Here is a 12,465-nt window from a genome sequence, read left to right as displayed (position 1 = left end):
ATAAAGAAAATCAATGTCATGTTTTGGAAACACAAGGGGAAAAAGTGTTTACATCACACATACCATTCATGTTATGTCAAAAGGCTTTGTCTTTATTACTGTTTAACACAAATGAAGTATACGATTACACTGGAGTGAGTTCTTCTTTTACACTTAAACTCATACACTTGGTACTTTTTATTACACAACAGTATTCCACATTTACACCTCTGTTTGTCAAGAGCAAATTAAAGGTTTTGCCTAGAAACTGTACAATCTGAGTCCTTTTATTAAACCAACTTTTATATAATAAATGGCAATAATATAACAATGGTTTGGGGTTCATTAAAGTTTGGCAAACCCCACCCTGTTTCTAGTTGATGCACATCTCAGCTGAAATCAGTAGAGGGAGCTAAGTGCATTCAACATCACATCTATTATGCAAAGTTTATGCTGCAGGTAGTTTAACAGGTGTTGCACTTTGTAAGGGATGTCTGTGTTGAAATCAAAAAAATAAAAAATGGTTCATATGTGAGATGTTTGTATTGCCCTGAATGGTAAATCAGCTTTAATGAGGTAAGTGGTGAGGAGGAATGGACTCGGTAAAATTTGGCCTTTTACAAAAAAAAATCTCATCAGATATTTATTTTATGTTCGAGGAATGGATGTAATTTTGTTTATTTTAGAAGTTGGATTTCATAAATTATTTGAGTAGTTGGTGTCCAACATATTGTCAGCGGACGTCAGCTCGCTCTCAGTTTGCAGAAATAAAAATCTCCAACAAATAAATCAAGTTAACCGACGTCGAGAACTGAACTGCCAGAAGATTTACGCAACAAAAAAAGGCACTAAATTTTAACATTTTATAAAATTTCAGACCATCCCTTTTTATTTATTTATTATTGTAGAGTGCATCATTTTTGCATTCAATGATTATTTACTACCACAATGCAAAACAAAATTTAGTTAAATTGGCACAATTAACGTATTCAGGGTGAAAGAACATGAGAGTTATTCACTCAAAAGGTGAGCTTTTAATGGTTTACATGACAAAGAATAACTTTTATAAATGTTAGCTGTTAATATCTACTCCAAAACTGCTTCTCCAGACTAGGTGTGCAGACAGCCAATAACTGAGAGTAAACACTGAACATTGCACACTGCCCCACTTCAATAAACCTGAACTATCCCTTTAATACCACTAAAAAGACCTGTTGTCATGAAACTTAATTAAATTACTTTTATTCCATTGGTTAAAATGTTTAACCTTCTTTAAAATCCGTTAGCTGGCTAACACCATTTGTGGAGGTAAATGATCTGTTCGTCAAAAGCTAAAAGAAGTAGGGATGCAGAGGGTGCTGCAGCACCCCTGATGAATGCTGAAGGACGTGCATGTCCAAATATATTGTAAATAATTTCATTAAAATTAATAATAAAATGTATTTCATTAGAGCTGCAGCCATTTAAATTTAAACAATTGGATGTCTCTTATTGCAACCGATTATAATCCAAATAAAACAAGCAGTGCAGGTCATGATTGTAATCTTATAGTTTGTCAGCCTATTTTTTATGTCCATGTTAAGAAAAAGCAACATGCACTGCTGTGTGCATTTCACTGCATATACTGTTTTGTGGTGTTTTGCAAATGGGTGTTTAGACTCACACCAAATGTTCCCATAGCTACTGGTATGTATATGAGCGTTATTTTAATCCAAATATTGTAAATTGTTCCAAACAAGAAAAACTTTGACCCTAGGAGAACCTTTTGAAAACACCCTTTAACTCTTTGTTCAGTTTTGGTGCGATTCGGTTAATAAAAAATAAAAAAAAGTTAACTGCCCCTTCATAAACACTTGTTACACCTCAGGGGTGATGTCAATATAAAACTGTCCAGCTGTGATGTGTTTTCTGTCTTTTTTTAAGTTCATAATTTCCTTAGCAAAATCTCTGATTGTATCAATCCCATTGAAAAGATGTTTACTTGTGAACTATCACTGGTTTCTGTCACTTTATAGTGTTTTACGGTGCTTCTGCGTCAGTTTGGTGAAAAATGTGATAATAACTAAAGTTCTCTTTTTGGTTGCTCAGACTGTCCAGTACTGGTTAAAAAAAAACAAAAAACTCTTTATGTGTAGTGAGTCCCACATCTTGGCCCCGAGTCATTATAACGACAGTTTATCAGAGTGAGATCATCTCAACCAGCATCAGTCTTTGGAGAGTTTGTTTGCTGTACATAGGTAGCATTTAGAGCGGCTGGGCTGGAGGTCTCCTAAGCCAGGATTAGGTTGTTCCAGGGCTCTGCTTTGGAGCTGGAGGACCCGCTGTGGCCCCCTGGGGACATTTTCAGAGGAATGGCTCCCTGAGCTGCCATGTAGGCTGGTAAGGCTGAAATCTGCTGAGACAAAGATGAAAATGATGGGTACAGAAATCGTTAGATTTTCCTGAGGCATTATTGTTGCTGGCTCTGATCGTTTAAAGAGTTCAGCTCCTTGAAAGTGGAGTTTTGTGGTAAAGCTATGATAAGTTTGGGGAGACGAAGCTTTATCGACAGCTGGTCTGAGCGAAGCCGAGATCAAATTCAATTGAAATCTTTTTTAAAAATCATGGCAATTCACATATAGAAAATTAAGATTATGCCTAAAATTTAACTCAAAACTGTGATTTTGGCAGAAATATTATGATATTTCTGCTGGAAATTTTGCAGGCTGCACTAGAAATGCTACAGCTAGCTGCTGCTGCCAATAACACTTGCAAATTACTGCAATTAAAAAAAAAATTGACAAGACTATGCAATCCACTTTTGTGTGGACCCAGTTTGCATTGTTGGCTCATATATAATCCTAATAACAATCTGTTTCTATAAACTGAGGCCTATCGTCAACAGGTAAGATATTACTTTTTCATAGCTTTTGCCACAGAACCCCACTTCACTTCAAATGTAATTATCCCCATAAGAGGTTGTTGTTTTTTAACTGATGAAATCTCTAAAAATATATATTTAATTGGCTAACAGAACACATTAATTGGCAAAAGAAAATCAGGGAGGACTTTAAAGCACAACTGAAAGCAAAAAAACGCTTATGAAATCATATTTGCATGAAATACTTTATATTTTTACAGTGGAGTTGTTTCTTTATTATTATTATTTTAATTTTAATTTTATTTACTTCCTTACAGTGTCTCTGCGGTTGATGATCAACTGTGAACTGTCTTTGTGTAAGTTTCCTGAGAGGATTTGTGTTTGTATGATTTCCTGTGTCATGTGTCCTGCTCCTCTCAGTGTTTCTCCCTCATGTAATCAGCTCCTGCCTTTTCCACATGTTGTCCTTCTCCAGATGTTCGTGTCTATCCCCTCACTAGCGTCTCTATTGCGCGTTGCCTTGTTGTTTCTCCGTCTGTGGATTATCTCATGTGGCGTCATGTTCTGTTCTCTCTCCGTGTCTCCTGAGTTAAAAAGTGAAAGTTTTGCTGCCACGTCGTTGTTTATTTTTATTTAAAATAAATTTTATAATCTGCACCTATAGGTCCAACCGCATTACGGAACATATTTCCAGAATGTCTCAAAAAAGATTTAGGGTCCTCAGAGATGAACTCATTGGGAGGCAATAAAGTTGTCTTGTTTAATATCTGCTAACAGTTTGATGTTGGTTAAGTCAGGGGTGCAACGTTTTCATAGTTGGTCCAGAACTGTCTAGATCAGGGATCTCCAACCTGCGGCTGTGGAGCCACATGTGGCTCTTTGGTCCCTCTGCAGCAGCTCTTTCAAGCTTTGACCAAAACTGACATAAAAGTGAATTTTATTGGTTGTTATACAAACAACAAAAAGTACTAGTTTTAGTTGTTTTCCTGTCTTTTTTTGTTGTTGTTGTTGTTTTGCAAATACTCTAACTTTTTTTGCTTTATTTCTACACTTAATTGTTTTTTTCCACAATAAAAAAAAATAAATCACAAGTCTGCACAGTTCATTTCTTTTTTATAAATAAAATAAAAAACTACCCCCCACCACCACCACCTTTACAATAATCTGGTCTTTTCGTTTGTATTAAAATGTAAAAATATAAATAAATGTTTAAAAAAATAGTTAGATATTTTTAGTTTTATAATGTCATCACTACTGGCCACAAAAGTCTCCTCCAAAAAAAAACTTAAAGCTTCCCATAGGCCACCAGTTGATAATCCCAGTTGTAGCAGGTTGTTGCGGCTCTGGACACAATTAATTTAGTAAATGAAGTTGTAAAAATGTTTCTTTAAATCATAAAGGTTGCAGACCCCTGGTCTAGATGGAAGGACTCGCAGGTCAGAAAAATCTGAATTTAAGAAACAAAATTTAAAAAGTGTGATCTCCCACCACCCAACACCCCCAACCATTTTAAAACTCTCAACAACTTGAACAATATTTTGGAGAAAGGGTAAAAGTTAAGTTTAAATTCTTGTAGATCCAGAACATTAGAAGCCTCAAACATTAACCTTTTTTTATTTAAAATTTTAAATTTATTAGATTATTTTTTTTTTTTTTGGGTGGGGTCTACTATTTGTTTTCTTGTGCTTAGAAAGTTCATTTTTGTTTATTTTCAGATACAAAAGCCTAAAATGAGTTACTGTTCCTTAAAAAAAAAAAGTGATGGAACTTTAATCCTCCGTTTGGACCATGGAGGGCCCAAAGGTTTCATCGAAGTTCTGAAAACCAGCTGACAGTCGCTAAAGCAGATTCATAGAAAGTTTGAAGGGACACTGATAAAGTTGATCAACTTGTATGTCGATGATACCACTTTATATTTCTTTTAAAAATATATGTCCAGTTTCTCCCCATCGATTATTAAATCAACTGAAACTGTTTTCTTTGAAAACACATTATATTTAGCCATTTTATGAATTATTATCCAAAATTGTACTTTTGGTAGAAGTTAGTGAAGGTTGTTGTAGGATAAAAGGATTAATTATAGCTAAATGTTTGTATTGTGCTTAATTTTGCTCATTTTGAGAAGGTTATTTTAATCTGTTTTGCTGTTAAACCTACATTTTTAAAAAGTATCACCATTAAATCTAAAGGTCTACATCGGCATCAACCTGTCTGTGGGTCAAAATTATACCATTCTTTAACTGCAGTCGTGGGCCGCACAAAATCACGCCAAGGGCCGCAAATGGCTCTCGGGTCACATTTTGGACACCCCTGCTCTAAGTGATGCGGGTTTTTCTGTGCCTTTGTTCAAAAAGACACTGTGACAATCTTACGTTAGCTTCTGCCACTTGAAGCGGTCTCATCCCTGAGATTTACTGCTAGACGTTCCTTTGTGATAAGCTGATAGAAATCAACCGGTCGGGTCTTCCTGCTTTATCTTTTTGCTGCAACAGTCTTCCTGAGTGTTCTTGTTTTCCATGTGTGAGTCTCAGGGCCACACTTTTACGTTGCAGGAACTTTGAGCATGTTAAAAACCACAAAATATCAACTTGTGACAAGGTAGAATGTGGGGAAAAAGAAAATATAAAACTGTTAATGAATCACATGGGAGAGTGGATGTCTTATGAATCACTCAGTCCTGAATAGTCTATCAAATCTGACCATCATCTAAAATTAATGTAAATGCTGCTTCTGGCCAGAAAACACTGCTGCCTCAGCTTCACACTGATTTTAAACTGATCCATGACAGTATGGAGACTCTTCAGTCCTACCTGTGTATGTGTGCTGTGGTGGTACAAGCTGTGGTTTTCCGGTTCCGTCTTTATCTGCCGAGGCTCCTCTGTGGTGGAGGTGGTGGAGGAGGAGGAGCGAGGAGTGTTGTTTGGTGTCACTGGAGTCCCTTCGCTGCCTGGTGGTCCTGCGTGGTACCGTAAATGCAAAATGTAAAACTAGTTTGTAATATGTTATGGTTAGGAAATGTAGCCACACTGGTGTTTGTATACGAGGATTTAAAACTCACCAGTTTGTGACTTGTTCAGGTTTTTGGGCTTGCGTTTACGGGTCTGGATACCTTCTTTTTTCATAGCCAGGGGTCGGGGGACCTGTTAAGACCAGGAGAGATGTAAGAGAGAATTGAATTAGATGAAGCATAAAGGCTACCAACATGTATCCTTAAGGCCGATTTCTAAGTGGGGACCTGTAAATTATTTGTCAGTAGTTAATATCTAACCTGCAGTGGATGGCAGTCAGAACAATGACAGTTTGAAGAATCAGGAAGAAGTTCTTAATAGAAGAATTAAGTTAACAACATAGACTGGGGGCTGATTCTATGTAGATGTGTGCCATCTGAACCAAGTCCAACTTCATAAGTTTCAAAGTGGTTCTTGTAGATGTTATTTGATAAACTTTTGCACAAATGTTACTTTTGCATATAGTTATTGGTTTTACTGAGGTTATACTGTTTTATTGTATGTATGTATGTATGTTTTCTTTATTCATTTCATTTCATCCAAACAACAAATATAATACAATTTAAAGAAAAGAAAAAAGATTTACAATCACTGAAATAAAATGAAAGGCAGCAGAAGAAGAATGAATTCTTATAATATCTGCCCCTTGTCCCCAAAATATATTCCAAACAAAATTACTATACAAAAGCAGGATGAATTTATAAAAAAATAAAAAATTAAAAAATAATTAAAAAAAACTTAGCTAAAATATAAGATCAACTGTAAACAATTTTTATGAACTCACATTATACTTAATATTTTTTTAAAAAACAAATTTTTATCATCCTCTTGAATATGTACATAGTTTTGGCATTTTTAATATCAACCTCCAGATCATTCCACAATCTAATACCCTGAGATATAGTGGATCGCATCTTCAGACTGGTGCGACACCACGGCTTCACAAACATCTCCATCCCCTTAAGATAATAATTACTTTCTCTTTTAACAAATTTCCCTTGAATGTTAGTAGGTAGTATGTTTTTGTTGGCCCCAATTTGTTTTTATTGTACTGGTTTGCGGTTCATTGTCAATAATATTTTGTGTGGCTAACATGTTGCAGAACTGAATGTGTTAAGTGTCTGAGTAACTATCTGATGCAAAAGTAAAGTAATGTTTGCTTGAACTGCAAATTAAACTGGGAGGCTAGACCTCATTTTGCAACACACTTATGTACGTTATGTTTAACATGTTACATTTTGCAATATGTGTTTCACATAAAACATTAGCTACAGGCTGTAAATATTGTCCACTCTGCATAAAAACAAAAGTTTTTTTAATAGCTTGTGCATAAACTGCTGTTAAATTATTGGGGTTAAAGTGTTTTAAATGGCAGAAATCTGCTTTGGAACTTGTCCCGCTCTGATTAGTGGTTAGCTCATACTAAAACATAACAAAATCTGATCCAAGCAGTTTTTGGACTTTCTTAACTTTTATTCTGTAGATATAACCTGCTACACTTCCTGTTTATAACTGATCACTTGAGTAGAGGGCAAAAAAATAAAAATAAAAATTGTGATGTCCATGACGGGCCAATGTGACACAAACCACCCCACGCAATTAGCACTGATCATGAACTGCTTGTTAGCTCCTCCACCCCTGCAGATTGTCTGCTGCGTCACTATGTGCTTATGTGCAGGTTGTTTTTTTCAATTTCAGGCTATCTTTCCTCGGCCAAGGAATGAGAGTAAGTTAAGATTTTTTTTTTTTTTGCCTCCAAATCCTATACATAATGTTATTTTCATAACTTTTTTGTCTATCTAAACAGGTCTCACTTGTAAAAGAGTCTTTGAGGCTCAATGGGATTTATGTGAATAAATAAAAGTTAAATGAAAACGAAGGGAGAGCGTAAATCCGGTTTAATTGCGATTTAAGGTTGTGTAGTGTAGTAGTGACAGACGAAGTGTGTGATCACACAGCCCCAGGATTTAGAATGAGAGCTGTCCTAAACACCATTTACCCACAATGCTTCATGGCGACACCTCCAAATTATACTTTCATAATCACTTCAGATTGCCATCTACAGCAGGTAAGACAATGACTGCTTGTAACAACTCGGCGCTATCAAATTAACACTTGTGCATCCAAAATTTCTGCACAACTGAAGACGCTTTTTCTGCTTTCATGGTCTCACCCCGTGGAGTTTCATGTAGAGTCCACAGGCGTTGCAGACCGGCTCTCCTTCTGCATTTCGTCGCCACAGGGTGGTGGTGGTGGTGTGACAGTTGGTGCAGGACAGACCCACTCTCCTCGAGGCAGACTGTAGCAAATACATCAGTCATGAGTAAAAAACAGAGAAGGGGAATCTTTAAATATTTCTTCAAACACAGGCAGATGAAGGAGAACTCGTGCTCTCACCAGTCGTCTCTGCGGTTTGATCAGAGGCCTGTTGATGCCGTTCATCTTGTGGTACAAACCGCACGCGTTACACAGGTAGTGGCCAGTGCCGTCTCGCCTCCACAGTGGGGTGGACATTGCCCCACAGTTCACACATTCTCGCCCCTCAGCAAAGTCATCAAACAGATCTGATCAGAAAGGCGACCGATGACACTGTTCAGTTTTGCAAGTAAAATATTACGAGAGTGTTTCTATCTTTACTTGGAAAACTTTTAAATCTTTTTATTTATTTTTGTCCCAAATTCAAATCCTAACGCTGATTTTCCTGCGCAGTGGCTCAGACGCACCAGCAGGAGACGCAGGCTGCAGCCACATGCAACTTGCTTATCTCACAGCTCCCCTCAAGATAAATCCAGGCTGGAAATAGAGATGGAATAGCTCTCGCTCCATCAAATTCAAATGTCCATCACATCTCTGTCTCAGATAGCAGCGCATCTGATAAATGGAATCGTCAGCCTCTCATGTGCCACATATCGGCCTCTTAAGGAGACATCAGAGGTGACAGAATAGCATTTCTCTCCTTGGATCAAATTTATACTGGGAGTTATCTAAGAACAGAAATCTATAACACATTTAAACCAGTTCATTACGGCTTTTAACTGCAGTATAATTACTCATTTTCAGATAGCATAAATATCTGTTCCTCCCTTGCTGCAGGCTGCTTGCAGAGGCCTCCTCAAGGCTGAGAGCCGAGCCGAGCGGGCAGGGAGAGCTAACCTTGAGCGCTACACAGTAAATGTAGCCAACACAACGCTGCAAATAAGACAATACACAATAGAAAGCCTCCAGCAAGCAGCTCTATCTAAAAGAAGGTCTATGTTTTTTCCACAAGTGTTCGTGTCAGTGACTTTATCAGGTTACAGCTTCAAAACATCCACACGCACACTTCGAGAGGTCAAAGGTGAAAGTGGAAATAAACAGCTCATTGTCTAGAGCATTGTACACAGTGTGTTTAACCTGCCACACAGGAGGAGGTCATTTCATATTTTAAAAGAAATGATTGAAGGTGCAAATCCTACTCTTAATAAGTTTTTTTTTACATTGTTGTAAGAGATCACTATTGAGACCTGAAATATCCACATTTGAAACAAACAGCCATCTGTTGACAATAAATATTATTAATAAAATTAAATGCTGACTTTAATATATCAATCGCTGTAATTATAGCTAAAACAAATGTCAAAGCTTTTTTTTTTTTTTTTTGTAGAATCCACATTTTGAGCTCCACATTTGGTAAATTGCACATTTTAGTTTATTTTTACAGTTAAAATGAAAGATTGCTGATGGAAATGTGCCACATTCTATCATTGACACAGGATGGTTTAATTATTTTTTTAATGGTTTTCTTAATATTAATGTTGGGGGAAAAAAGACAGTCTAAAATCGAAATATCAAACTTTTTTTTTTTTATTATAGCACTTGTTACATATTTTTTTATTTATTTATTTGAATGTTTGAAAAAAACCTCAGATTTTCAGGGGGGGGGGGGTGTCTTCCAGATTTCACATTTTATGTTTTTCTAAAATATTTCCACAAGTTATAACATATTTTACAAGTAGTTTCCTGAATAAATTTTTTGGTAATGTTATGTTTTATTGTTTTTTTTTTTTAATTATTATTATTGTTGTTGTTAAATCTCTATAGGCAATAATTGTGCTACCTCTTATGTTTCACTTTTTTAATTACTTTGATGACTCATGGCACAAAAACTGGCTTTAAAGTAATTAAAACCATTTTTTGTAGGAACTTCAGCTTAAGAGTTTGTTTTGAATCATTTTAATTTGATTTAAATTTCATCTAAAACAAATTAAAGTTTACTAAGCCATATAAACATTCTTAAACAAGACGCCGACAAAAAACACAAATTTTTACGTTTGTTCAAAATAAAATAAAGAAAGAAAGAATAAATGATCATCAAAATAGTCCCTTTACAAACTCCTTCAATTTTCTTGAAAATAATAATAATAATAAATATAATAATAATAATAATAACAATATAATAATAATAATAACAATAAAGCACTGAAGAAATCTATGAACTAGTTTGTGATTGGATTTATTTTCTGTTTGACCGACAGATTAAATAACATTTCTCTTGCAGAACAACAGAACAAATGCTTTGTAATCAGATTTAATCTAATTAGTTGTGCCTGAAAAAGCTTTAATGTGTGAGAAGACTCGTAAACAAAAGCTGAACATTGTAGAGATGAGAGGGACTGTAATGATGAGAAGGTCAGATTGGATCAATGCTCTTATCTCTGACAGACACGAAAGTCAGTCACATTAAAAGACGGTGATGTGATCAGCTGTGAATTCATTGGTGAGCTGGAAATTTAATGAGATGAGCAGGTTTAAACTGATGCATTCAGTTGTTTATGTTCGGCACAGAAATTATATATTTTTCTACCTGTTAAACACCAGGGAACAGAGCAGAAGTGGAAAACTCAACAGTTGTGTTCACTGCAGCAAATCAAACTAACAAATCAGGACAGAAGTATGAAAGATGAGATCAAGTTTGATCTTTAACTGGAGGATGTTTGTCTCCTAAAATATTAAATATGAATTGAAACATAAAGGCTCTTCTGAGTCTTTTCTAAATAAATACTTTTTAAAGTTATACAATTTGAAAGGCCATTAAACGTATACAACATGCAAAACAGATTTTAATTAACAAAGCAATAATAATAGAGACATAATGGGAGATTATTGACAACATTGTTTTTATGTGATTTTTAAACAGCTGGAAATTTGATTTATAACCACACTCTTGAACTTTTATAACTTCTTGATCTAAAACTATTCAGACTGTTTTTTAAAATATATAATCAGTCATGTTTTAAGTAATTTGTTTTTCATTATTTTGAGTACACGAATTACATATTTTAAATACTTTTTTTTTTTTCAGTTGTGTTTTGCATCATCAGTGCAGACCTAAACAGTCTGAAGGGTTTCACATCAAAATTGACTAAAAATAAAAAATATATTTGTCCCAGGAAAATAAAAAGATTGTTCTTTTAAATTGATCAATCTTAATAATTATCTCTGATCATTCTCATCGAATGTACAAAAGTAAATTTTACAAATTTTAGCGCGTTTGAATCCTTGTTCTTTTTCTGTAATTATTTAGTTTGAATCAAACAGCTGACTCTCTGCAGAAAAAAAAACTTTTAATTTTAAGTCCCTTTAGTTAAAAGAAGAAGAAGAAGAAAAAAAAAAAGATCTTAGTTAAAATAAAATAGAAATCAGTGCTATCACCTATGTTTGGGTGCCGTGTAGTTCCTGGAGAGGCTCCGGCTTGCAGACCATGCAGGACCGGACTATCGAAGGGGGACGCCGGCCACGTTCCTCCCACGTTGGGGCTCATGTAGGCGGGGTACGCGCTGTGGTAGGAGCCGCTGAGGCCCCGGGGGCCGTAGTGCTCCCTCCCGTTGGCGGAGATGTTCAGCGGGCTGCTGTAAGAGGCCGCCGTGGCCCCCCCGGAAGACAGAGGCGGGCTGGTGGAGAAGGTGAAGCGCGAGGACACCGGGGAGTGGTTGTAAGAGGAGTCTGCGCCCGGCTGCGCCCAGGCGGAGTGGCTCGACGCCGGGCTGCCCTGCTGCGACGCGCCGGCCGTCTGCAGGTACGGCAGCGCCGGGATCATGGGGGTCACGACCCGGGTGGTGGGAACATAGACCGGGGAGGCGGCCGCAGAGGCGCTGTGCAGGAATCCGGCCTCATAAGAATGGGTTCCGTGGTTGGTTGTCATCACGCCTTGGTACATATCCTCACCCTGAAGATGGACATCCGTGTTGATGGAGGTGATAACAAAAATACTGATCTGCTGCTCGCCGCCTCTCGGAGGACACGTCTCTACAGTGTAAAAGCTCCCCGTTAAGATCTGATCTGGTGTCAGGCTGAGCACAGACCGAGCATTATTCTGAAAATTAAAAAACGAGCCGCGCGCGCACGGAGGCTGAGGAGGAGGAACTAGTCCTCTTAATCAAGATCCAGCTGTTATCTACTCTCTCTCTCTCTCTCTTTCACACGCGCGCGCGCACGCACACACACTTGTGTGCCTATTCTAAAAATACTCGCTTCTGTTTATTTCTGTTGATTTAATGTTTAAAAGACTGATCCTGTTTGACTTGAATCCAAACCGACCCGATTCCATCATAATTAAAAAAAAATTAATACATTAAAAAC

General features: G+C 36.8%; 1 protein-coding gene across 1 annotated transcript; it reads right to left on the bottom strand.

Annotated features, from left to right (window-relative positions):
* Positions 1–1,706: 1,706 nt before the first annotated feature.
* gata4 (GATA binding protein 4) lies at positions 1,707–12,244 on the bottom strand. The gene is made up of 6 exons (XM_037685450.1): positions 11,539–12,244; positions 8,245–8,411; positions 8,021–8,146; positions 5,898–5,979; positions 5,650–5,795; positions 1,707–2,371 (listed from the first exon to the last, which is right to left on the bottom strand). Exons 1-6 carry the CDS (start codon positions 12,041–12,043, stop codon positions 2,249–2,251), a joined length of 1,149 nt encoding a protein of 382 aa, XP_037541378.1. The 5' UTR covers positions 12,044–12,244; the 3' UTR covers positions 1,707–2,248.
* Positions 12,245–12,465: the final 221 nt, after the last annotated feature.

Source organism: Nematolebias whitei, chromosome 12 (genome assembly GCF_014905685.2).
Source record: "Nematolebias whitei isolate Nwh7 chromosome 12, NemWhi1, whole genome shotgun sequence".
In the NCBI taxonomy this organism is placed as follows: domain Eukaryota; kingdom Metazoa; phylum Chordata; class Actinopteri; order Cyprinodontiformes; family Rivulidae; genus Nematolebias; species Nematolebias whitei.
The sequence above is the reverse complement of the archived record's forward strand: the minus strand, read 5'-3'. Positions and strand labels throughout refer to the sequence as shown.